This window comes from Euprymna scolopes, chromosome 10, assembly GCF_053919585.1.
Source record: "Euprymna scolopes isolate OS-2025 chromosome 10, ASM5391958v1, whole genome shotgun sequence".
Taxonomy (NCBI): domain Eukaryota; kingdom Metazoa; phylum Mollusca; class Cephalopoda; order Sepiida; family Sepiolidae; genus Euprymna; species Euprymna scolopes.
This window is the reverse complement of record NC_136491.1, coordinates 63,521,781-63,549,615: the sequence shown is the minus strand read 5'-3', so window position 1 is coordinate 63,549,615 and position 27,835 is coordinate 63,521,781. Positions and strand designations below refer to the sequence as shown.

Sequence of the window (27,835 nt, the reverse complement as noted above, 5' to 3'; positions counted from 1 at the left end):
ATAAAGTGCTCATATCTTTTTGAATGAATATATAAGAAAAAATATTATAATCTGACCACTTTCTCCCTCCATTTGATCAACAAAAATATGTTGGGAAACAGCTGCGCGTACTGGAAATCTAGTTGTCATTCAAACACTGATAATGAGAACTAGTGAGTAGCAAAAAGAAATAAAATAATAATAATGGCATCAACCACAGTTGATATCATATAAAATAGTCATGACAGATCAAGGAGGATGGAAGACCGAGAAGCAAGAGCACTAATCAGCCTTCACTGAAAGAGTGCAGAGAAAATTGGGACCTTGTAAACACTTATTGCCACTTAAAAGTCTAAATAAGATCAATGGTTGTTGCCAATGAAATATTAATCAAAAGTGGCTTTCATGATAATGCAAAGCATTTGTAATGGTTATCGAAAGATGTGTAGAATACTGGAAATCAGGAGAAACTTGTCATGCAGACTCCAGGGAATACAACCCATTATTATGAGTGAGAAAAAATAAATTTAAAAAAATAATAATAGAATAATAACAATAATAATTATAGTTATCATTATTATTGTTTTTACTCAGTAGTAGTAGTCATACAGGCCATCATCAAATATTTCTCTTTGAAAACAGCTTCTGGAATCTGAGTGGCAACAAGTCTCCCCAGATTTCCACTACACTCCATCTCTATCGATAACCTTTGCAGAAGGATTTGCATTATCACAACATCCACTTACCATTGATTTCTCATTGGTAACGATCATTAGTCTTCACTGGAATTTAGGTGGCAATAAGCCTGCCCAATGACCTAGTTTTATTCATACTTATCCAGCAGAGCATTATTATTATCATTATCATACACGACCATGACAGTCTACTATGATCTGGCAAATGGCTTTTATGTTAGTACATTTTTTTTGATTGCCTATGTTTGTGTTGAGTCTATTTAAAGTTTAAAGTGAAGGGGGAGGACTCATTTCAAGTTTTGTTCACCTAAAGAAATATAATAACATAAAAACGGTTTTCAAACTCTTATGAATATTTATTAGGAGCATTAGAAGCAGAATTATACATTCATTATTACGTTGACAAGAAGAATCTTGCAAAATTTTTAAGATTGATTTCAAATGATGTATTTTCAAATAAGTTTTCATTATAATACCTTTGCTTTATATATTATTTTAAAGAATGTTTTTCGTTCTATCTAATCGTTTAAATTGCAATCGTTTTAAAACAATTATGTCTTTTCAGAATACTGTATACAAGATAGAAAAAAAAGCAAGTTTGCACAATTTTTTTATTTCAATTCAAGCTAGCCTAAAAAGTTGCCAAAACAGCTCATGATATCAATGAAGTGTTTGGCACAAGGACCACTATTGAATGTACAGCACAATGGTGGTTTAAGAAATTTTTATGGCAATGACAAGAGTCTTGAAGATGATGTGCATAGTGGTCAGCCATCGGATGTTGACAACAATCAATTAAGAGTTTTAGTCAAAGCCAATCCATGCACAGCTTTTCAAGAAATTGCTTCTAAATTAGACATAACATATACAACGATTTATAACCACTTGAGAGAGATTGAAAAAACAATAAAACTTGATAACTGGGTGCCTCTTGAATTGAACGACAACCAAAAGAAATATCATTATGAAGTGTCATCTTCTCTTCTTTTATGCAACAAGAACAACCCATTTCTTGACCAGGTTGTGACTCACAATGAAAAGGTTCTTTATGACAACTGGTGATTCTCAGCTCAGTCGTCAGACACCGACGAAGCTCCATGACACTTCCTGAAGCCAGAGTTGCACCAAAAGAAGGTCATGCTGACTGTTTAGTGGTCTGCAACCGGTCTCATCCATTAATGTTTTTTGTAATGCAGGTGAAACCATTATGGAGCAGAAGTACTGTCAACAAATGGATGAAATGCATCAGTAATTTTGACAACACCCAGCATTAGTCAACAGAAAAAGCCCAATTCTCCTCCATGACAATGCCTGACCACATGTTGCTAAAGTTAAACGAATTAGACCACGAAACTCTACCTTATCCGCCATACTCTCCAAACCTCTCACCTATCACTATCACATTTTCAAGCATCTCGACAACTTTCTGTGTAAGAAATGCTTCAAAAACTTAAGTGATATCAAAAACCCCTTAAGCAACTTCATCACCACCAAAACACAAGATTTTAATGTTAATTGGCATAAATACTTGTTCTGCATTAGCAAAAGTGTGTTTATTCGTATGGTGCTTATTTTGATTAATAAATTTTTGTTTGAGCCGAGATATGTTCATTTGAATTCAAAAGTTAAAAACTGCAAGAACTTTCTTGTCAACCTAATAAAAAGCTGGGTTTTCAATAATATTCCTTATACTTCCAACTTAAATATATAATATTAAAATATATAAAGATAAAATAAAAAATAAATCTTACTAGTGTAGTACTAAAATTATTGCCATCCACTGTGTCATCAATTATTGTGACCATACTGGTGCTGCTAGGAAGTGGGAAATGATTGAAAAAAGACACCAACGTCAACAAGCGTTCATCAGAAATGTTCACTTTGATGGAGGGAAGAGTTGTCACAAGTTTTTGTCTGAAAAAAAATTATAAATAATAAATCATTAATTAATTTGTTCTGTATAAAGTTATGAGATGAAGAATAACATTTTCAGCAGATAACTAATCTGTATATGTCATGAGATGAAGAATAGTAGCTAATCTATACAAATCATGTAAAAGTTTGCAGACGAAGAGCAAAATGCCTTCTCATGTGGGCAGAAAACATTATGTATGAGAATTCTAAAATATTTTATTGAGTGATTCCGATTTCTGATTGAGTGTGGTTCCATTTGATTGGTCAATTCCTATTACCCTGCCTATAAATAAAATCTTCCAATTTTTTTTAATTATACCTTACTAGTTGTATCAAAAATATTGCAAGCCCGTTTTTGATATAATGAGAAAGTCTTTTCAGTTTTAATGTCAATTTTGTTCACAATAAATAAATGCATAAATGTGTAAAATAAACAAATTAAAACAAGTAAAAATAATAAAAAAAAGGAAAGTCATTTAGTTTTAATTTTTGTCTGTATCAGCATCAACTTCATTGTCATCACCTAATGTATGAATTTGGGGAACTATTAATTCGTCTTCTTTGTATAATAGATTATCATTTTTGAAATCAAACATATCTGTGAATTTTACACATCAGATTCTTTTTATTGTATTTTTGTCTGAAAAAAATACTAGGTAAGTTGGACTTTCTCTATCTAGAAATATACCTCAGTCATGCTGGATATTTAATTTGCTTTTCTTATCTATAAATGTGGAACAAGTTGAACCAAATATATGCATTCTACTCAAGTTTGTTTTGTTTTTACCGCTGAACACTTCATATGGGATTTTGAATAGTCTTTTATTAAAAGACTGATTACATATATATGCAGTGGCCATTACTGCCATATGTCCATAAGTTTTTGGAGAGTTTTGGTTCATTCAATAAGTAGACATCTTGCTATTTCAAATAGGGTCTTCCATGATCTTTCAGCAGTTTCGTTTTGGTGAGGTGAATGGGGGTGGGGGTGATTTCTCATGTTCGATGCTATAGCTAATTTATTCAAAGTAAATTCCGTTCCATTGTCTGAATGAATACACTTTACTGCAGCGTAAGGGGCTATATCAGCTAAATATTTTTTAGTTGCTAGCAGGGCATCAGATTTGTTCTTAAACAGACCATTATTAACCTGAAATAATCATCCACAAAATTCAATGTATACATGATGCTTTCTCTGCTCTTCGGTTCCACAAATCGTTCAAGTCACAATGCACCAGTGATTGGTGAGGGAAGGGGATTTATTTGCTACCTGAATGCATTGGGCAATAAAAGTAAAGGAGAAATTGACTACAATACCCAAGTTCTTAGACTGTACTATCACTTCTAGAATCAATCAATTCAAAATCATGTGACATATTTTAAGAAAGGGTTTGTGCCCCTCCAGCCACATTTGTTGCTTACAGAGCCTCTCTTTACAATGATACATCTAATGCCGCATGTAATGCAATTCTTTTGGGATCCAATATTTTATCTTGACAAAAATCAACTACTTGTTCAAGTATCTGCAGTTGTTTGTCTAACATTGATAAATGCATTTAGTTAGTTTAATTCTGTTAGTTTTCATGCTTTCCATCTAACATCTAGATTTTTTATTTTATCTTCCAATAGTTACACTAAAGTTGTCTGCTCGTTGCTCTGCATTGTGATTGGCTGATCGACGTCTTATGTCAGATTATAGGCAAATCCGTGCGGTTGATGTCATGTTCCGAGCAAAGCCGAGCAGACACATCTGGTTCAAAATCTCAGTTTCTTTTTAGCCTTGACTAAAAACACAGCTGCAAGACATCAAATGTTACCTACCTCACCTAACTTGAACTTATTCTTCCATAAGTAGATGATTTCATCCTGATCAGTCAATGTTTAATTCAAAATACACATTGTATATAATTTTAATACAATTAATCTTTTTCATTAAAATTGTCTTTCTTCTTTTTTTCCTTTTTAGCACATGTATTATTAATTAATTATTGTAATTAATCGTTCACTTTAAACCATAACATATAGATATGATTATCTTATTTCCCGGCACATGACACTGAAATTAATAGGACACATTTATCAAAAAAGGATGTTTACATGCATCTGGTACACACATATATCTTTGTAATGTTGAATAGTCTTAATATAAAATTTAACTTACGAGTATGAAGTTGACATTTAATATTCTTGTAATTGTTTACTCAAATAATTTTTTTTTTATTGTTTGAGAAATCAATGGTCTTTCAATAAAAGAAAAATAGTTTGAATTATTTTTTATTTAATGTCTACTAAATATTTTAGTACAATAGTGATCTCATTAATGAGATTGAAAATGTTTTGTTGAACTGTTATTTATAGCAGTCATAAATACAGGGTGTTGTTACTTACTGAGGTAGTTGTTTGTAATCTGGTTTGACACTATTAAACAAGGAAATGGTCATCCTTGTACTTGGGAGGATGTGATAACTGGAATCAGTTTGTGTTTGGTAGGTGTGCCAATCATCACCTGGAAAGCAATTTACAAAACATGAAGGCTTTTTACACATAATGTAGCTATATAATAAAAGTGAAAGTACATATGCCCAACTTATTTCATGTTATGAAGAAAGGATAGAAGAGATAACGAATAAGAAGATGAAAAAAAGAAAAAAGAAAAACAAAGAGTAAAACAGAAAGAAGTGAGTAGGTAGAGGGGAAGACGCAATTATTAAGATAAAGTCTTCTCTCTTTGCTCATAAAAATTAACTTTGTGAAAAATGAAAGCCCTCAGAAAGAACAATGTTCCTCCATTTTCTTTGTGGAGAAGGTTGAAAGCAATTCAGTTTATAAGCATTACTAGCTGGATGCCTGGCATTGCCCGGTCATACAATATACCTTAACATGATATTTTAATTTATGCAGATTGCATATGTATTATTATAGAATCGATCCTCTATTGATTATTATGCATTATGTAGAGGACTAGGTTATATAAATCCTAATCCTGTTACAAAAGAAAATAATGAAACGAATGGAATGAATGAAACAAAGACTCAATTGCTGGAATAGATAAACGTGTCGTTTATTTACTGTTGAAAGAATGAATGTTTTAGATATAACACGTGTTCATGTCCGCGCGGGTGTAACCATCGTTTGTTGCGGGGTTGGTAGGATAGAAGGAAAAAGGAAATGTGTGTTCATCTCATGTTCGGGTCACTATCGTTTGTTCGCGCGTGGGAAGAGAAGTGAGTGATGTAGTGGAAAATGGGAATGATAGTCCAGCGTGTAGACAAAGAAAAAGATAGAGGGTTGACATCAGTTAAACTGTGCGCCATGTTAGCAGTCAGCTACGCGGTGGTGTTCTCTGGCACAAGTAGTAGATAGAGAGAGAAAGAGTGAGAATGTCAATCCAGTTCATGGAGAGAGAAAGCATATAAAGTGTACATACTGTCTGTTGGCTTTTTGTCCCACATAGTAGCAAGTGGCGTGAGGTACGCACGTGCGCGTGCATGCCGAAAAGGCACGCTGTCGGTCCGTACACCACCCAGCTAGGAAGCTGGTCTGAAAAGGAAGATGCTGCTTATTGCTCTTGCTTTTATACTTGTTTCCAGTGGTCTTTTGCGTATGTGCGGATTTCCTTTCAAAGGGAAGTGACCTTGTCCATGTGTGCGTACATGTGCGTACGTTAGCATGTGTGTGTGTATACACGTGAATGTGAGTGTATGTACACGAACCTGAATATATGTACATGTGTGGACGTGCGCGCATATGTTTGTGTGTGCGTATGTATATGACAAGTAATATAGCTTGAGATGTGAACGCATGTTTTTGTGTGAGACTAAAAAAGGCTCGTGCAATTACAAGAAATAATTTGTCCAGTGGATGATTCCCCAAAAAACTAATAATGATAATGTCATTCATCAAATGTTTGTTTACAATATCATGTCAGCTGATATTTGCGATTGATGATGAATGCCCTGGAAAGATCACTTCTGATTAATGTTTAGTTTTAAAATATGAAAATGAAGAAATGATTTACAGCGATTTTAAATGATACCTCTTCTTTTATCATAAATTGAATTCATCCGGGCTTGAACAGGGGATTATTCAATTTGTAGTCTAATGCTCTACCACTCATCTATATCTCAAGGTGATAATAAATATGCTTGTTTTTTAAGAAGAAATGATTTGCTGAGATTTATTATTTCCCTTGCCCGGTGTAATGTAAAATATACCCCTGTAAAAATTCTTCTTTTTTATCTATAAAAAAGAAAGACTATTTTTAAGATCGTATTTTGTCGCTTTTCAATACTTATCAGGTGATTTTCTGTGCAAAACATATAAGTATGTGTGAAATTTGCAAACGATAGGCTTAGCCATTTCGGAACCTTATGAGGAAGGAACTCACATACACACACAAAGTAATATAAGAGTGGAAATAATTGTTTTGTGATAATTGCATTCTACTTTTATGACACTACTATCAGGCCGCACAGCTTTGCTCAGTCGTAGAATACACATAAATATTACTTTTTTTTATTCATGTATATTTCTTATTTATCATTATAGAGCCAATTATCTATTGATTATTATCCATATATAGTAATGATTTCCAAAGTTATAAAGCAATATGTCTTGGGTAGTATACAATAGAATCAAAACCAGAACGTTAAGTGCTGCAGCTTTAGTCGTTACAAGATTCAAGCTAGCAAGCAAAGATGCCCAGATGGTCCACAGAGTCTTAAGATACACTTCTTTTTATTATGCCGTATACTAAAAATATTGATGAAGTTATTAACCTGATCAATTTATAAAATAATTGTAATGTTTATTGTAAAGTTGGAAATGAAACTACCAATTAAGAATGTGTGCCTATTACTAACAACAATGGGGGGGGGGGTCATATTCTCGAAAATTTATCATAAAACAACCTTAAGCATACATCGAGAATTTATCATAAAACAACCTTAAGCATACATCTGAACCAGCATTGCTTGAGTCCAGTGGCAAAAAGGAGTCCAGAACGGCTGGAAACAATCTTGAAATAAGTAGAGTTTTCTATCTTCTAGACAACTTGTACAAGTAAGGTTGAAACCTAAGTCTAATCTACCCAACTATTTAATCCATAGCTGGATATAGATTCATACCTTTCCTAATGGTATTAGTAAAAGAAAAGTTTACCTAGAAATGGGAGAAAAAAGTCTACCTGGAAATGGGAGAAAAAGACCAGACTATTGCTGAGAATATCGAGAGTAAATTAATGACATTTGGAGTGTTTTTGAGGTGCATAATAAGCTCAAAAACATTGCCTGGACCCGGGAATCAGTGGATGTGTATGCGGCAGAAATAAGGCATTTTATAGGATTGACTGGATATATGGGGCGTAGCCTTAAGAATACTGTTAAGCTGGCTGTCATGAGTGGTTTTCCTGACCACATCTCTATGGAGTTGCAGCGAATGAGTGAGATTGAAACCATGGAGATGGAGATTTTGAGGCATGTCAGGGTGCTGGCAAAACATCCTGATGAACTGGGGGCAAAAAAGTTTCAGCAAAAATCTAACAGCCAGCCATGGTTCTCTCCAGAATGTGCTGCTGCCATTGTGCACAGACATCACTTTTTCCACTGTTTCCCACGTAATAGATGTATGGAAACTAAAGCCGCTTTCAGGACTGCCAGCAACCATTGTAAGAAAGTAATAAAGAACGCAAGAGAGTTGCATGCTTAATCTGTTAAGTCCAAAGTAGCTGAGCAGCGGCTTGGTTCCCACCAGTTTTGGCAAATAGCAAACAGAATCCTGAACAGAAGCGTGTGCTCCATCCCAACTATTATCAATGGACCTGAGGTAATCTCGTCAGCATTAGACAAAGCCAAACTCTTTGTCAAGAACTTTGCAGCTAATTCTACCCTTTGCGATCAAGGCCGCCAACCCCCAATATTTCCTCCTGTATCAGAAAACACGCTATGTGATATACGTATATCTGTACGTGATGTTGCCAAGTTAATCAAAAACCTTGATTCCAGTAAAGCAACTGGCCCTGACGGTATTCCAATTATAGTACTCAAAAAACTTCAACCTGAACTAGCGCCCATACTTACAAAACTGTTTAAACGTTGTCTTAAAGAGAATAGTTTCCCATCTCCCTGAAAAATCTCATCAGTATGCCCTGTATTTAAGAATTCAGGTGATCGCTCATCCCCCTCTCAGTACAGGCCAATAAGTCTCCTGTGCGTCATGAGTAAGTTGCTGGAATCTGTGTTAAATACAGAAGTAATCAACCATCTCAACAAAAATAACCTTCTTAGTGACACTCAATATGGTTTCCGTTCTGCTAGATCTACAGCAGATGTGCTTATAGTTATATCTCATAGGATTAGCAAATCTCTCGACGGAGGCAACCTTTCTATGGCAATTGCTCTTGACATATCAAAGGCCTTTGATAGGGTATAGCATAAAGGTTTACTTCATAAAATCTCTAGCTATGGTATAGCTGGAAATGTCTTCTCAATTATTAAATGATTTCTTTCTGATAGGTTCATAAGAGTAGTAGTTGAGGGGCAAAAATCAGAAGCTCACAGTATTAATGCCGGTGTCCATTAGGGGTCCATCCTGGGCCCAACTCTTTTCCTGATCTACATTAATGATCTTCCAAATCACATCCTTACATCATTTGTAGACATTTATGCTGACGACACTACCATTTATGGTAGCACATCTAAGACAGTAAACAACCAAGTTCTCTCCAATTCTCTCTCCTCTGATCTTGAGCATGTAGTACAATGGGATAAGGAGTGGCTGGTTACTTTTAATGCATCTAAAACCAAGCTTCTCTCTTTACATCATCAACATTCTGATCCCCATCTGGCATCAATTGAAATGAATGGCTCTCGTCTTGAGGAGGCCTCAAGTTTTGACAAGCTTCTGGGCTTGGCCATTACTCCTGATCTTAAATGGAACACGTATATCAAATCTGTTGCCAAGGCCGCTGGAAAAATGGTGGGATCTTTCTATCGATCCAGTAGATATCTCACTGCTGATGTTATTCTCTATCTATATAAGAGCCAGATACGTCCAAGGATGGAATACTGTTGCCACATCTGGGCAGGAGCTGCTAGAAAGGACTTGTCCTGCCTTGATAGAGTTCAAAATAGACTTCGTAGCCTCGTAGGAGATGTCCTTTTCTCCTCCTTACAACCTCTATCTCACAGAAGAGATGTTGCGAGTTTGTCTCTGATGTATCGTTATTTTCATGGAAAGTGTTCAACTGAGCTTCAATCTATGGTCCCCCCTCGCCAAACTTTCACAAGAAACACTCATCTAGCTGTAAACACTATCAATAATTCCCCCCACTCTTTATCTGTGCCTAAATCTAAACGTAGATTCCATGAACAAAGCTTCTTTCTTAGAACTGCACACCTGTGGAATTGTCTTCCGTTTTCCTGCTTTCCGGCTGACTACAATATGGTTGTCTTCAAGTCTAAAGTAAATAAGTTCTTGATGAGCCGTTCCATATAAGTTATCAAATTTACCAAATTTTCATTACTAATGATTACTATATTGTCCAATTTCTACTGTACACTCTTTAACCCTTATCCTTGAGTGGCCTCTTGGCCTAGATAATGTGGTGATGCCTATGTAAAAAAAAAAAAAAAAAAAACCCAAGTAAAGGGGTGCTATTATGCCAGTAGTCACCCCTTTGATACTGTAATAGCGTGTGAGGGCTTGCTGTCCCAGATAGTGATCACTCTCAATAGGAAGAGGGCTAGAGCTCTTGTCGATACCAACAGCATGACTATGCTTGCCGACTGGAATGGAGCAAGCAATATTCAAGCAGTAGATGGCAGGGAGGTGAGGTGCTGTGGAGAGGCAGATGCTGAGCTCATACCACTGTGAATCAGAGTGATTGCGCTGAACAGACTTATTACGGGAATCAAAATGGTACTGGGTCTAGATGTGATAGACCGACTGAGAGAAGTTATGATAGCTTAAGGCTGGGTGACATTTGGCAATCAGTGTGTATAGAGAATGCCAAGAAGTTCAACCAATAGCAATATTGTCGAATCGACAAAAACCAGGCCATGCCAAATTGAGGATGAGGATTTTTGAACCCATTTTAATGGTGATAAGTAGACTGTAGAGTGGCAATGGTCCGCAGACCCGCCTGTGTTAACAAACCGGGTTAACTGCTACAAAGGCACATTGAAAGGAGAGATAGAATCGCAGTTTGAAAAGGCGGTGGAGAGGTGGATCGACAAAAAAATTCTGATATCATAGTTGGGGAACGTTGAAGGAATTCTGGTGGTGGATATTAGAACAGACTTGGCAACAGTAGCATCATGGATTAGATTGGAGGTGTATGGGGATAAGCAGATCAAGGCAAAAGGGGCAGCAAAAATGCTTATAAAGCACCGACTTGGAGCATTTGGAGACCTAATCCGAGAATTTAGACTGAAGGTAACTGTTACCTTGGTTCCAACTCAGAAAAATAAAGCAGACGGATGGACCAGAGTGAAGATGGCTTGGCTAAGGGAAAAGAAGACTTTGGCTCCAGTGTGCTGTATGGTAGAACAGCTAAATGACCTGCATAGATGCATCACTTTAAAAAAGAACAAACTTTATACTTAGTGAAAAAGGTGAATCCACACACGATAAAAGATGTTCGAGAGATGGTGGAGCAATGTAGGTAATGTCAATCCATTAACCCTGTGCCGGCTAAACACAAAAAAGGGAAATTACATGCGGCAGAAAATTGGAGGCGATTGGCCATTGACATCACTCATTATCGACATGAACCATATATGACTATGATTGACTATGGGCTCCAGTGGTTAGCAATATGACAAAGAATGAGAACAGAAATGGCAGAAGAAGTTAAGAAAATTGTTGAGGAGGTGTTTATGGAAAGGGGACTGGTAGAAGAAAGGTTAGTTGATAATGGTATGTCCTTTCACTCAGAAGTTTTTAGAGAGCTATGTGCAAAGTGGAATGTTAGGCCATATTTTCGAGTTGCGCCCACATACCATCAGGAAATGGAATAATTGAGAGCTCCTATCACATAGTAAAGCGCATTGTAGCAAGAACACAGTGCATAATTTTGGAGGCAGTGTACTGACACAACATTACACCTGACTGCACTTGCAAATGTAATATACACCTATAGGATCTGTGTCAAGGATATCAATGAAGTGGTGGTGCCCGGCAATGCAGTTGCTAGTCTGTACAAAAAGAGAGATGCTCTTTGGGTTAAGAATCCACAAGAAAGATGTATGATACAGTTCGGCATGGGTTCAGTGATGAAAATCAATACCCAACATCCTGTTTCAGTTAATGGAACACCAGGTTACATAAAAGATGTGTGCCTAGCATGCCGAAATGATTGTTGCATCCGTGACAACTCTTCAAATGATGAAGTCCAACTGCTATATGAATGACTACATGAAAAAACTAAGAGTGATGCATTTAAAGAGGAGTTCAATGATCAGACAGACAAACGTGCCACTTAGGAAGTTCCTGAACCTGTATCATTAAGGCATACCAGGAAAAAGCGGTCTGCCCAACATTACCATTTGTGTGATCTTGAGATCAGGGATGAGTGTGAAAAGCAGGCTATAAAAAGCTGACGCCAGAGTCGTTCAGAAAGTAAATGCTGAAGTTGTTCTGTACTGTGTTGTTTCAACAGATTTGTTTGGGATCATGTCATGTCATTTAAACAGATTTGTTTGGGATCATGCCATGTCATTTAAACAGATTTGTTTGGGATCATATTGGGTCGTTTTGACGGAGTTGTTTGGGATCATGTCATGTTGTTTAAATGGAGTTTTTCAGGATCATATCGATAGAGTTGTTCCAGGTTGTGTCGATGGAATTATTTGGGATTGTGCCAGATTGTACTAATGGAAGTGTTTGGTACTGTGTTGTATTGACAGTATTTTCTATGTTGAGTTATGTAGACGGAAGTGTTCAGTTTACGTTTATTGTCCAGTTGACTTGATGGTTGTCAGTTTTACTGCCACGTTTGATAATTATTTTTTCCTGTCTCTCTTCCCTCGTAAAACCACACTATATCCAAGATCCACTTGGTCTCTTAATTGCAGTGTCCCTCATCCTCAAACAGAGACCTCCTAAAATCTTTCAGCTCTTACTTTTTTAGGTGGCTTTTCCTGACTGCTTCCCTTATGAGATTTCTGTAGAATAGCCTCACATTCTTTTAAAATAGTTTTTATCATCTGTTGCTTGAATACTTTTGGCAAGTGCTGGAATTTTGCCTTCAAGTTCATTTGCTATGTTCTCGATCTCCTCTATATTTACATCATGATTTAAACTAATCCTCCTGATGATAATTTTCAACTGCCCTCACACAGTAGGGGCAGTAAGGAATTGTCTGATCTGAAACAACTCCTTTCTACACAAGTTCAATTGATTTTGAAGTTTCCATTTCCATGGTGGTGCAATGTTTTTCACTCTGGACTCCCACTGTTTTGGAAATTGAAGGAGTGTTTTTTTGATAATGTAGAGCCCTGCAGTATTTGTAATCCAGTTCAGCTCCATGAGGGATATGTTGCAAGGAATAAATCTTTTAAGGATGATTTTTGTGTTTTTAATCACTGCCTTGATAGCTCTTGAGGTTTGGATTTTTGGTAGTTGAGGTCTTTCCTCAATATTCATCAACTATGCTTCTGCAATGGTGTTCCAAAGTTTATACTTCAGGGCCAATTGTTCATCATCTGGCCTTTGTAATTATTGAGATAATGGTGGTTGTTCAGTTGTTGACAGTATGGAGAAAGAACTAAGGTTTATTTTAGAGCTATTTAGTGGTTGTGCATAGACTGCTGGTGGTGGTGAGAGATCTGTTAGGGAACTACCTGATAAAAGGGATCCTGATGGTGAAGTAGATCTGTGATGGGGTGTCATGCCATTGGTTTGGATCAACAAATGACTGCTGATGTGATTCTGGCTGTATTTGTGATGCGGTGTGTCTAGCAGTGACAGCAAGTATGGAAACCATGATAAAATTTTCCAATGTACAATTATTGTTTCGTATAAGAATTGCTATTTCTGATCTCATATGATCTAGCTCAGCCTCACTGAACAAATTCCTGCTGTTATATCTTTGGCAGGTTATTTTCTGGGGTGGTATATTTTTCTTGCCTGGACAAAGATGAAAGAATATTTCCCTCGAGATCTCCATCTTCTGCTTCTATTTAGCATGTTTGGCTTGAGCATATTCCATAGCCCATAGCAGTATCCATTTTTTTTTCCAACCCCCATCTGGCCTCATGTTTCAGTCTAGTCTCTTCTTTCCTGATGAGAAGATAGTTTTCTTCTACCTACATAAATGCTTCATTTCTCTCATCATTTGGGAGGCAAGTGACCATAAGCAGGTAACTGGTATATTTTTCTTGTTTTCAGAGAAGTTAGTAAGGATCATGTTTGAAGATTTGCTGCACTTTTCAAACTTTGAATAGTGATAGAAAAACAATAGGACAATATTTTCTGCAACTAAATAGTTGGGATTTTAATCCTCTAATATTCTGTTTTTTGGTTGTTAGAGTTGGTGGTGATGGGGGCCAGAACCTTTTTTAACAATGGCTGACCCTGTTTAGCCTCTATCATGGCAATAGAACAAATTCCAGAGGAGAAACAGTTTACACTATTACTTACCTCTTCCTGCTTGGTGTATAAATGGGTTGAGGTCCCCTTTTTATCCTAGGTACAGACCTATCAGTATGTAGATTAATTTTTACTCATTTTTTTTTATTAGTTAATTCTTTACTTATTTGGTACTAGAAGCTACTTTTTACTAACAGAGAGGGTGCCCCCATTCGCAACCCAAAGAATGTGCTGGATGGCTTGAGGAGAAAGCACATCATGTTTTCGAATAATTAGTCAAGGTTTACTTTTGATCAGAAGTATCATGTCAGAGTCTCTGACAAATGCCTGTAAAGAGAGATTGAAAACACCGAAAGTAGGCATTCAGTTTCTCACTGTTTTTGTTTTTACATGGAGGTCACCACCTATCAAGGCCAAAGGGCCACTCGGGAATAAGGGTTATTGTGTGTACAGTAATCAATGGGATAGTGTAGCAATAGTATTGGAGATTTAATAAAGTGTCATTACTTAAGGGGGTGGTTCATCAGGAATTTTGTTTGTGTTGGACTTGAAGACATCCAGGTTGAAGTCAGGAGGGAAACAGGCAAGCGGAACAGAGTTCCACAGGCGTGCAGTTCTAAGAAAGAAGCTTTGTTCATGGAATCTACGTTTTGATTTAGGCACAGATAAGAGTGGGTAAAATTATTGACGGTGGTTTCAGCTAGTCTGGTGTTTTTTTAAAAAGATTGGCGAGGGGGGGGGACCAGAATCGAGCTCAGACGAGCACTTGCCATGGAAATAACGATAGAACAAAGATAGGTTCGCTACCTCTCTTCTGTGGGAAAGAGGTTGCAGGGAAGAGAAAAGGGCATCCCCTACTAAGCAATGAAATCTATTTTGTACTCTGTCAAGGCAGGATAGGCTGTTTTTAGCAGCTCCTGCCCAGATGTGGCAGCAGTACTCCATCCTTGGACGTACTTGGCTTTTATATAGATAGAGAATTGCATCAACAGTGAGATATCTTCTGGAGCGGTAGAAGGATCCCACTATTTTCCCAGCGACCTTGGCCACAGACTTGATGTATGTGTTCCATTTAAGATCAAGAGTAAAGGTCAAACCTAGAAGCTTATCAAAACATGGTGCCTCCCCTAGACGAGAGCCATCCATTTTAATTGATACCAGATGGGGATCAGAGCGTTTATGATGTAGAGATAGGAGCTTGGTCTTAGATGCATTAAAGGCAACCAGCCACCTCTTTCCCCACTGTACCACGCGCTCAAGATCAGAGGAGAGAGAATCAGAAAGAACATTTACGGCCTTTTATGTGTTGCCATAGATAGTTGTGTCATCAGCATAGATGTCAACAAAAGATTTTAGTATGTGTTTTGGGAGATCATTGATGTAGATCAGGAAGAGAGTTGGGCCCAGTATGGACCCCTGAGGGACTCCAGCATTAATACTGTGGGCCTCTGATTTCTGCCCATCAACCACTACTCTTATGAGCCTATCAGAGAGAAATGATTTAATGATAGAGAAAACATTTTCAGTTATACCGTAGCTGGAAATCTTGTGAAGTAGGCCTTTATGCCAAACCTTATCGAAGCCTTTGAGATGTCAAGAGCAATTGCCTTAGAAATGAAGCCTTTGTCAAGAGATTTGCTAATCCTATGAGATACAACCGTTAGCACATCTGCTGTAGATCAAGCAGAACGGAAACCATATTGCGTGTCACTAAGAAGGTTATTTCTGCTGAGGTGGTTGACTACTTCTCTATTTATTGTGGATTCCAGCAACTTACTCATGACACACAGGAGACTTATTGGTCTGTACTAAGAGGGGGATGACTTATCACCTGAATTTTTAAATACAGGGCATACTGATGAGGTTTTCCAGGGTGTTGGGAAGCACTTCTCCTTAAGGCAACATTTAAACAGTTTGGTAAGTATGGGGGCAAGTTCTGATTGTAATTTTTTTAACACTATAATTGGAATTCCGTCGAGACCAGTTGCTTTACTGGAGTCAAGGTTCTTGATTAGCTTGGCGACCTCACGCACAGATATTTGTATGTTGCATAGCGTGTTGTCTGTTATAGGAGGGAATACAGGGAGTTGATGGCCTTCGTCGCACAGGGTAGAATTTGCCGCAAAGTTCTTGGCAAATAGTTTGGCCTTGTCGAATGCTGTCGAGATGACCTCTGGTCCATTGATAATGGTTGGGATAGAATGCACGTTTCTGTTCAGGATCCTATTTGCTATTTGCCAAAACTGGTGGGAACCAAGTCGCTGCTCAGCTACTTTGGATATAATGGATTGAGCATATAGTTCTCTTGCATTTTTTATTACTCTTTTATGTTTTCAGTTGTGAACAGTTACATTCAATGATGCAAATATAAAACATTTCAATTATTTCAGAGGCTTTTTTTTTTCCATGTACTAAATCTTATTCTTGTTCTTTACCTTTCTGGATGTCCAAACTTGACAGTGCAAATTATTTAATCTTAGCAATTAAAAAACACACATATTGCTATGTTATGAGGAATTATAGGATAAGATGGTTGCTGTAATGAATCGATAAGACGAGACCTGATTCATCACATGCTTTATTTATGAAACACCATTACAGGAAAAATCAATAAAAACTAAGGGCAATAAATGTTCTCTACTTCTGAAATACACAAGGTACATAACTGCCACATCTCCTTTCTTCAACTGAGAGTGAACTCATTTACTTATATGTATATACTTACTTAACAAAATATTATTTCATTATAATTTACTTATTTTTTTAATTTATTTTGCTAATGGTAGAATATCTAACAGTGTGGGGAGCTTTATACATTTTGTCTCTGTGGAGTTTTTATACCTCTTTGAGATCTTCTTAGCTCAAAAGGTAGATCTACAGTATCCACTGGAGTGTGATTCAGTGGTCGGCTGCTTTATCTATGTAGGTGATGCCTGGCCCTCAAACCTCCTGCTCTGGCTAAAGTCTGGAGAGTTGATGTTCATAGATATTGGTATGGCTTTGTATGGCATCATTGCTAGTCCTGTTTCTTTTGCCTTCAGCAGTATTCTCTTACATATTCTCACCATCCTCTCATCCTTCGTTTGCTGTTTGCACTGCAGCAGTTGGTGCCTTGCCACACAAAAATTAAACCTTGGGTTTACATACTGTCTAAAGTATTTAATTTACATTTCAACAATCTTTCTTCTTCGTGCTGAGAAACAAATGTGTCACTTATTTCTTGTCCTGCAACATCGGCCCATAGCAAAAGTTATCTATGCTAGATGTTGTTGTCAATGTTGCACATTGAACCTTCAAAATGGAGCTTGACTTAGCAAATAAACCTGTCCATTGATTTGACAAGGTTTATGCTGGACCAATCTATTGTTAGTGAAGGAACTCAAGATGAAGTTGTCATGCTAAATATTATTGTTTTAGTATAAAGATAATTATCTTACGTTAGTGTTTAGTAGCTATGCACATGTTGTTAATTCATTATTCCAATTCATTTCATTTTTGGTATAAGTGTATCCTTATAATCTTGATTCTGACATCATGTTATGTTATGGGGAATTATCGGATAAGATGGTTGCGATAATGAACAAATAAGATGAGAGCTGATTCATCACATGCTTTATTTATGAAACACTAACAGGAAAATCAATAAAAACTAAGGGCAATAACTCTTCTCTATTTCCGAGATATACAATATATAATAAATTATTTAATAATAAAACGCAATAAAAATACTTTAATGTTATATTTTGGTGACATGACTACATTAGATTTTAAATATAAAAAGAAACTTACCAGAATCTGCCAATAAAATTTTGACATCACTTATTTTAATGGTAAATTGATCATACAGGCGGGATTCAATCTCTGACATGGTTGCGTCCTGCAAATTCAAATATAATTACAAAAAGAAAATGTAAATGAAAGTATATAAAATATTATTGTAAGAATATTTGACAGAATTTAAAAAATACACTATGGAACTAGCATAAATGTGTGATCAAATCGATTTAGACTACTTAACTAGTATATATGAACAGATTTTTAATAAGAAACACAATTTAGCTTAAATACATGTGTAGTTTCTTCTGCAATTTGTGTTTCAGTAAAAGTTGAATAGAGATTATTGCTTAAAATAAGAGATACCCTCCCGAATAATAAAAGTTCCTAGATATAAATTACTGCAATAAACCTTAATAGAACATCTATAGACAGACTGATTTTAATGTCAGCTAATTCATAGCATTATCTATGATTGTGATAAGTAGTTTCTATTGTATGTAAATTTAGTTTAAACTAGAGAAACAAAGAATTATTTTAGTAAAAACTTTCAGTTTTGAAACATTTTGTACAATTTCTATATATTAATAGACTTGCATCATTGTTTTGTGCCATGCTATCAGTCATACATATATTGTACAACAACATTTGATGGTTTCCTAGTTACAAGTTTGCCACCTCAAAGATTTCAATATATATATATATATATATATATATATATTATTTTTATTGATTAAATATTTAAATATTTTTTTATTCCAATATTTATTAAATATTTTTTACATGCATAAAAGTTATCCATGTACACATGTTTCAGGATATCATTCATTGTCAGTATGGTTAAACTTTAAACAAAGATCGAACTCATAACTGCCCAATTGGCAGCCTGATGTGTTACCACCGAGCTATGATACCTGTCAAATATTTATGCATGATTTTATCGCTTTTAAATGTAATATCTATTTCATTTATTTATATTTTTGTTTTTATTAGCGATTTTATTGTATTTAATTGTTTCACTTACCTAAACAGTGTTGGTGTTACCTGCCTTTGTTTATTTTTATTAGTGTCGCACCCACCCCTTTTTCTAAGCCTTATCTTTTTAGGTCATTTTTTGTTTTTTAGTTTGGTACTCTTGAAGTATTTGATTTAAACCCTCAGGATTTTCTGTAAATTAGTGCTCGAGCTCAACCGGCAATCACCAGATTAAGCCAAGCAAAATAATATTATTTTGCTTGGCTTAATTCGGTGATTGCTGGTCGAATCTGAGCCATAATAGACGGAAAATCAAATTTCAAAATAAACAAACCGGAAAAATAAATGGAAATACAATAGATAAAAAATAACAAAAACCTACCATAAATTTACTGAATATATATTCTTTTTTTTTCAAGAAAAGTTGCATTTTGTATTTTTATTAAACTGTAGTGTTTGTTTTTTGAAAAAAAAATTTTTATTCAACAAATGTTTTTTTTTTTCCAAGAAAAGATGAATATTTTTTTTTAAACCGTAAATTGTTAGATGAAAGTAGTTTTTTTGTTTTTTTAAAAACTTACATTTTGGGGGTGGAGCGAGCAAGAAAATTTGCAGTAAGTGATTTTTTTGTAAACAGAAGTTGTTTTTCATAAGAATGATTTTTATGAAAACTGTAAACTGTTAAGTGAAAATAGAGAAAATTTTTCTTTTTAAGAAAACTTACAATTTTTTTTCTTTTTCAACAAATAAATGTTTTATTTTTTTATGGCTGTTTATTGGTGGTGGAAGGAATTTCTAGATATGAGGATATTTCCTTAAGAATCTTTACTTCAGTCGACTGTTGAACAACCATCGATGGTAAAGAAGGAGAAGATGAGGTAGAGGAAATGGAAGAAGCTTCCCAACTGGATAGCTTGCAGAAATGTGATTAATGATGGAGACAAAAAGATTGTTTCCAAATTTTTGTCTCCACATAAATTCAATTAGATATGTACCTAGAAGCTCCCAGCTGGTTCCGCATTCTTGCTCGTTTCACTGTTTTGCTGCCTTCCACATCCTTTCAACATGATTCGTTGTTGTCTTCATCGCAGGGTCTTCAATATGTAGACTATGATTCACAGTCAGGTGGTGGAATCCTTCGCCTCCAACTTTGTTATAGGCCTTCCAACAGTTGGATATACTGTGGTCCTGGCAGAATATATTTGTTTATTATTGGAAGGAGGGATTTGATGCTTCATTTCATATGATCACAGAGAAACTCTTCTTATCAGTGGTGTCAGAGCCTCCGAAAACCTAGAGTGGTTCGAGGATTCTCCTGACGTTATGCTTCCTTCAGTTGAAGAGAGACTCAATTATTTCGATTGTGTGCTCTGAGCCTCTGACCTGCTGGGAATTCTTAAGGAAATACTCCTGACAAATTTCTTTGATAAGGTTCTTCAAGTCTGTATACATGTGTTGTGAAACAATACCGCATTCCCTTTGCATGTTCTTCTGAGTAGCCATTTTGTACACCCACAAATAAATAATTTTATGATTGTAGAAATCTCCAAGTTGAATAAGGCAAAAAACGATCCCATGCACAATGAGGCCTACTGTCTGCGCTGCACATTAATGTATCTCCACCAGAAACCATCCTTCATATACGCTTTTTGTTTCAGTACACACTTGTGTGTACAAGTCTTGCACCTCATTTCGGTTGATAGCAAATTCTTCTCCTGAAAATAAAAGATAGTCTGCGCCGGTATTTGCATTTCTTTTTCTAAAGATAATAAATTTATTCCCGTGCCTTCTTCGGATTTGAAACTAAATTTGTTTTTATTTTCATTTAATTTTTATCAATTTGAAAGTCATCTGCTTCCATTTCAATAGCACTTTTTCATTGGCTGATTCAGAGCTCAGTCATTGAATTAAAATAAAAAATAAACAGAAACTCCACCCCTCCATCACACAAAAAATAATTTAAAAATTACTTTTTTTTTATATACAAAAAACAAAAAGAATGTTGATTAAACGTTTCAACATTTGAACAATGCTCAGCTTAATCTGGTGACTGTCGATCAAGCCTGAGCATGATTAACGGAAAATCTTGAGGATCCGAGTCCAATACTGCAAAAGTACTTTTTTTAGGACATATTTTTTTTTGTTATGCATTATCATTATTATTTTTATTTATTAAATATTTAAATATTTATTAAATATTTTTTACATGCATACAAGTTATCCATGTACACATGTTTCAGAGTATCACCCATCATCAACATGGCTAAACTTGTTAAAAAGATCAAACTCATAACTGCCCAATCGGCAACCTGATGTTTTACCACCGAGCTACGACACTATGACACATTTTTTATGCAGGGTAATGTAAAAACTAGCAGGGTGCCTGGCATTCCCTAGGAAATCACTACTTTTACCCCCCCCCATACGTGGCATCATACATGATGTTATAGCAAATGATGTCATAACGTCATAGCATATATTATACATATATATGCTATGATGTCATTGTGGACAAACAAACAAGCCAACAAACAGGCAGATTACAGATTTATTAATATATATATATTAGTGATGGGACGATTCCAATACAATTACCGATTCTGTACTAATTTTCCGATTCTGATACAATTACAAATTCTGATTCTTTATGAATGTGTTAATGTAAAAACATGTTGAATATGTAAATATTTTCTCATGCATAAAAATACACTTCTGGGGGATGATCTATAGATATTAGTTTTACTGGTAGTTTAAAATCAATAAATATTTATTATTTTATCATTATTACCAGCAGTGGGAGATTTTGCTTTAAATAAAATCAAATAAAAAAGACAAAGGAATCGTTTTTGGCATCAGAAAATAGGCACAAATTTTTCCAATTCCGATACCCCAAAAGTTCCCATTTTTCTGATTCCTGATTCTGATTAATCGTCCCAACACACACACACACACACACACACACACACACACACACACACACACACACACACACACACACAAGACAAAATCACTGAGTGAATGTTGTAGCTAATTAACATATTGATTGTGTAAAGCTTATTTTAATAGGTACTTATTATAGAAATCATTAGAGTTCTAATTCCTTGCTTTATGTATGTTATAAATAATTTTGTTGATAAAGCATAAAGAAAAGTAATGAGATAATACTTTAAAGAAATTAAATAATAGTTAAAAATTATCTGCAAATGAATTAATCTATTTTTTAATATGACGGTTTTTGCTCCAATTTGTTAAACTCTTAAGAAAGCGTTCAGGCTTTAATATATTTTTCTCTTTATCATCATCAGCAGTAACAACAAAAACAAAATAAATGTGACATATTTTATTCTATACACATTTTAATCAAATTATAAACCTTTTTTTTTTTGCCCAATTTAATTATTTCTCCATTAATTAATTTACTTCTCACCTCCTTACAAAAGAAGCAAATGTCAATTTTCAGCTATGTATAACATAAACATGATTTATGTTTGAAGGAGTTACTATTTTACAAAAGAATCCACTTGGCTTTTACTCATTTTGTAAGGTCTGTTTATACAACAGGGACGTGTTCAAAAATTAATGCTTTCATTGTATTTAGGATTACAACTAAAATATTGGAATTTTTTGCCTCTAATATTAGCCATAAATTATTTTATCTAACCCTAACCTTCAAAATCATGACATATTGTTGGACCTATTTTTCATTAATCTCTGTATTGATAATTTTCAGATGTATAACAGAAATATATTTATAGAAACATAATTTATTCCTCAAAAAAAAAAATATATATATATACTACGTAATTTTTTTATATAGTTTAAATAAATATGTAATCATTTTTTGTGAACAAAATAAGAAATATTTCATATTTATAGTTAATAGTCTTTTAATAAAAAATAGTTTTTTTTTTTTTTATTAGTGCATTCCAAAGTTATCACCACTATCACCATCATAAGAATAATTATAAGTATTAAAAAAAATAATAATGGTTTTAAAGCTGTTCCTAGGTAGTTTATTTTGAAGAACGTGGCTGATGAAGAACAATTGTATCATGAAAATAAAATTCTTTTCAAGCACACAAATGCAAAAGCATTGAATATACTTTAGTAGATAAAAAAGAAAATAAGAATATGATTAAGCTGTTTGCAGAAAATTAAAGCAAAAAAAAATTAATGTGAAAAGGAACTAGTGAGATTAAGATGTCCAGATTTTCAATGTTTCAATTTAAATTAACAAAAATATTTCACTAATAACTTTAAATCCAAGAAATGAGGAAAAACCTACAGACTAAATATTGACAGATAAATTTTTTTAAAATAGTTGAAAGAGATCATAAATATGGTTCCTTTTATAAAATTGTCCCGAGATTTTTTAACTACCGTCTGTCACAGAATCATGAGAATAGCCAGTAAAAGTCTGTCTTGATAGTAAAATTTTTTTTCAACTAAAATCAGATGTGTAAAGTTATAATTTAAATGAAATTGTACATGACAGCAAAATAATACATTCAATGAAGTCCTTACAATGTTCATAAATGATTCGGGGAATAAAAATTGTAAAATTAAAACAAAGACAAGAATGAAAAGATACTCATAAAAAATCTGAGAAAACAGATTGTACCAGCCTTGTACAATGGGTGACAAATTATACACCACTAAGGCTTACCAAAAATATAGTGTACTCTTAATTACTTGAGTTTAGATGAAAGACAAAATAAGTAATATTATCAAAAATTTCTCTATCAACAAACACAAAACACGGAAACATTTACAAACATAAAAAAAGAATTTACATGGATAATAAACACAACATAAGTAAATAATTGTTTATGTATTAATGTTTATCATTATTATTATTATTATTACGAATATCACATTTGAATTTTCTGCAAAAAAGAATTTTTCCGGGTATTAAGCAATGTAATTCTTTATGTTATAAGTGGTGGCCATTGTTGTAATGTACATGCAAGCATGTGCATAATTTTACTTTATTCTCGGAAAAATACTTATTGGCAGAAAATTTAATTGTGATATTCGTTTTCAGCACACCCAAACCTATAGAAAACAAGTTTTTTTAAAGGTAGATTTTGCGTTTATCTACCAAACCATAATAAGCACCACCCCTAAAAAAAAATAACAGACGCCCCCAAAAAAGGTGCCATAAAGTGGGTGTTCATTTTACATCAAATTAATATAAAAAAGTGACCCCCCACTTTTTGAAACTATAATTTCTTCTTATCTTGGAAACTACTCGTTTCTTGGAATTTTAAATCTTATTTTTGTTTTCAGCACCATCGAAAATCTATATTAGTGGTAATTTTAAAGAATTTTTGAGGGTGGAAAGATATTGCACCCGTAACAAAAACATTTTATGGCTGTAAAAAAATGCCAAACATAGGCTCTGGATGATGGGTGATCCCCTTAATGTGCGACCTTAAGGGCAAATTCACATAGCCCTCTACACAATTCACATCATTAGCTTTCCAACGAGCCTTCATTTGTTAAATTCTGATCATTAGTCACTGAGATTTTAAACTTATAAAATTGCCAAATGCTCTTTCTCTTTCTCTCTCTCTCTATATATATATATATACGTAGCCAAGAGTTTTTTTTTTTTTTTTTTTTTTTGCTTGGTTGTCTCCTCTGTGGCTTTGCCAGGCTACTAATATATACTTAGTATTAACTCAATCCTAACTACCCATGCAAGGGTGAAAAAATACCTGGTTTAGAACCCAGTGGGCCTACCCTTCTTGGAGCTGATGGACCTGTAGATCTTGCCAAGTCATACACCTAAGAGAAAGAAAACTGATGTTAAACCAGTGTTACTGACCTTATACGTCTTGACACCAAATCAACGGGGGAGAGAGGCCTCTTTAGTCCTGGTTGACAATCTTCCTAGAGCTGGTGACACAAACAAATTACCGGTTTGCAAACCCAACCTACTTAAGGAGTAGAAGGCTTTGCCTATCATGTGGTTTTTATACTCCTTTGCCTCCTAGCCATGTGTAGAGGTGTGATCACAGGGATGGTAGAGACACAGAGTGGTTGGCCTTGTTTCCTAACTAGGGCAATGAACACCGTTCACTACTCTCATTCCCTAAAACTGGTCATCTTGGGAGTGCTTGATAGCAACATATGCCAGTGCGATTGGACTGGGTCATTCTTGGTTGACAGGCTTGAGAGTTTGTTTGGTTGCTGTATTCCAACTGACAATACAGGAGTCATAACTCTTCGGTAGTGCACAGAGTGGCTGCTACATCATCAGTTGTATAATATCAGGATGGTTGTAGTGCCATGTCGCACATGGAAAGGAACCCTGCACCTATCACCAGTAGGCATTCCCAAGGTCACAATCCTATGGACAAAGAGTCAGCTAATGGTCTACTTGTATTGTGTGTTTGGTATTATGCACATTCACTTTGTGCACAACCTTTCACTCTAAAACAAACTATTAAATAAAACGACAAATCAAAACATACAACCAGATGCCAACTCAAACAAAACCAAATCGCCTCCTACCTTGCATTCACAAATATCCGCAAAGTTAAAACCAACTAGTAAACTCCCCAGATATTTTAGTGTTAAGTGAAACTAACCCACACTCCTTCACCCTGTCTAACCACTTTAATAAGCCTGGTTATCTTCCGCTTTGCCATAAGGACTCAGACATATGTACGGACTTGGAGTCTATATTCGAAGCACCCTCCCCTTGACTAGAGAATAAAAACCAGAATCAGATGAATCGGCTTTCATAAGCTTTAGACTAAATCTGCAACATAATGTTAGCTAATATTTTCTCTACTGTTCTCCCTCGACCCAGGAATGTACGCTAATAAACTAAGTGTCTGACTTCATAGATACGGCACTCTACATAGATACTAGTGCCAAAGTACATGTGTTTTGTGACTTTAATGTCCATCACAGTAATTGGCTTGGTTTCTCTAGATACACAGATGCAGCCGGTAGAATTATACATAGCTCTTCTATATCCCATTCTTTATCACAAACAGTCATGTTCTCATCCTGTCTTTCTGATCGAGAGGATCAGCAAGTCTCACTTTTAGATCTATTTCTGACCACAGTTCCTGAGGATTGTGTAACAAATGGCCATTGCCCACTTGGACATGCCGATCACATTGTGATAATGGTAGAAATCTCCCCAAATTACCAATCAAAGGTTGAAGAGCCATTACTCAAAGCAACAAGAAAGCTGATTGGGAAGTATAAGGGATCACATCTATAGAGAAATATCTTTTCTCTTCCTGCGCAACAGTGTGCAAATGAGGTTACTGAATGATTTTTTTTTTTTTTTTTTTACACAGTGGTCACCACTTATCAAGGCTTGGAAGCCACTCAGGGATAAGTATAAAATGTCTACCATATGAATATCGGGGGAACTTAGACACTGCAAAGATTATACTCAACGCTTCTTTTGCAATCTGTGAAGACGCCTTCTCTGCTGGAAGCAGCGTTTTCGAAGCGTTAGCTATTGGCTTTTTAGATCCATTAGGCATGATATGTTGAATGCATGCTCCTATGCCGTAGGAACTAGCGTCACTAGCGACGACTATATTTAATTTTGTGTCATAGTGAGTTAGAAATAATTCAGATGTTAGTGCACTTTTTATTTTGTCAAAAGCGGTTTGACATTCTTGCGTCCAGTTCCAAGGTGTGTCCTTTTTTAGCAGCTCATTTAAGGGAGCTCGCAAATTATGCATCCCTTCAATAAAAGATTGGTAATAATTTGCGAGTCCTAAAAAACTCTGCAAGGTTATTACGTTATTAGGTGCTGGCATGTTTTTTTATTGCCGCAGATCTTTCTGGGTCTGGGCGTCGCCCATGTTTATTTATTATATGTCCAAGATACTTAATTTCGCTCATACAAAAGTCGCATTTATTTTCTTTTACTTTAAACCTGAATTCTTGTATTCGAGTGAATACTTGTTTTAAATGCTCCTTATGTTCTTCTAGGGATTTGCTCCTGATAACAATGTCGTCCAGGTATGCACATGCGCACTCAATACCACTTAGCATGGTCTCCATCGCTTGCTGAAAGATGGCAGGTGCTACTTTGATGCCAAAGGGTAACCAGTTATATTTGTACAATCTCTTATGCGTGTTGATGCATAGTATTTTGGAGCAATTCTCCTCGACCGGTATTTGTAAATACGCGTCGCTCAAGTCTATCTTGGAGAAGATATTACCACCATTCAACTTTGTGAATATTTCCTCTGGGCTTGGTAGAGGGTAATGGTAATCTTGTACTATGGAGTTTAGACCTGTCGAAAAGTCTGCGCACACTTTGATTTCATCATTCTTTTTCTTTACATATACAGTGGGGGCTGCCCAGTCGCTGTGTTCTATTTTTGATAGTATGCCTGTCTGCTCCAATCTGTCTAATTCTTTATTAATCTTTTCCAACCCAGCGAACGGAACGTTTCTCTTTTTTCTAAAAATCGGGCTGGTGTTTTCTGTAAGTTCAAACGAGGCCTTAAATTTATTGCAACGACCTAATTTAGTCATAAATACATCAGGGAATAATTTTTTAAGTCCTCTTTTATATTTCCTGTTGTTGGAGTAGTACATTCTATTTTTTTACAGAATGTATTGATTGACTTATCCTACAGTCCAAATTTCTCAATCAAATCTATTCCAAACAGAGAAATTAGCACTGTTGACATGTAGTTCCAGTGTTTTAGCAAAACATTCATTTTGCTTTTCTTCGTGTTCAAATTGTAATTTCTTCTGCCTTTCTTCTTGTTCAAATTGTAATTTCTTCTGCCTTTCTTCTTGCTCAAATTGTAATTTCTTCTGCCTTTCTTCTTGTTCCAGTTGCCATTTCAATAATTTCTCATCTCTTCGTTGATCTTACTCGGCTTGTGCCAGTTGTTGCGTCTTCAAAAATTGCA

General features: G+C 35.3%; 1 protein-coding gene across 5 annotated transcripts in view; it reads right to left on the bottom strand.

The window, feature by feature from the left end:
- Positions 1 to 27,835, bottom strand: part of LOC145286018 (intermembrane lipid transfer protein VPS13A-like) — a 965,259-nt gene that overhangs the window by 593,573 nt on the left and 343,851 nt on the right. For all 5 annotated transcript variants that reach the window (XM_080134633.1, XM_080134635.1, XM_080134636.1 and 2 more), the window contains 3 exons: positions 17,967 to 18,054; positions 4,977 to 5,094; positions 2,426 to 2,588 (listed from right to left, as the gene is read on the bottom strand). In XM_080134633.1, the coding sequence (XP_079990759.1) occupies positions 2,426 to 2,588; positions 4,977 to 5,094; positions 17,967 to 18,054 (369 nt within the window). The remainder of the gene's footprint in view (positions 1 to 2,425; positions 2,589 to 4,976; positions 5,095 to 17,966; positions 18,055 to 27,835) is intronic.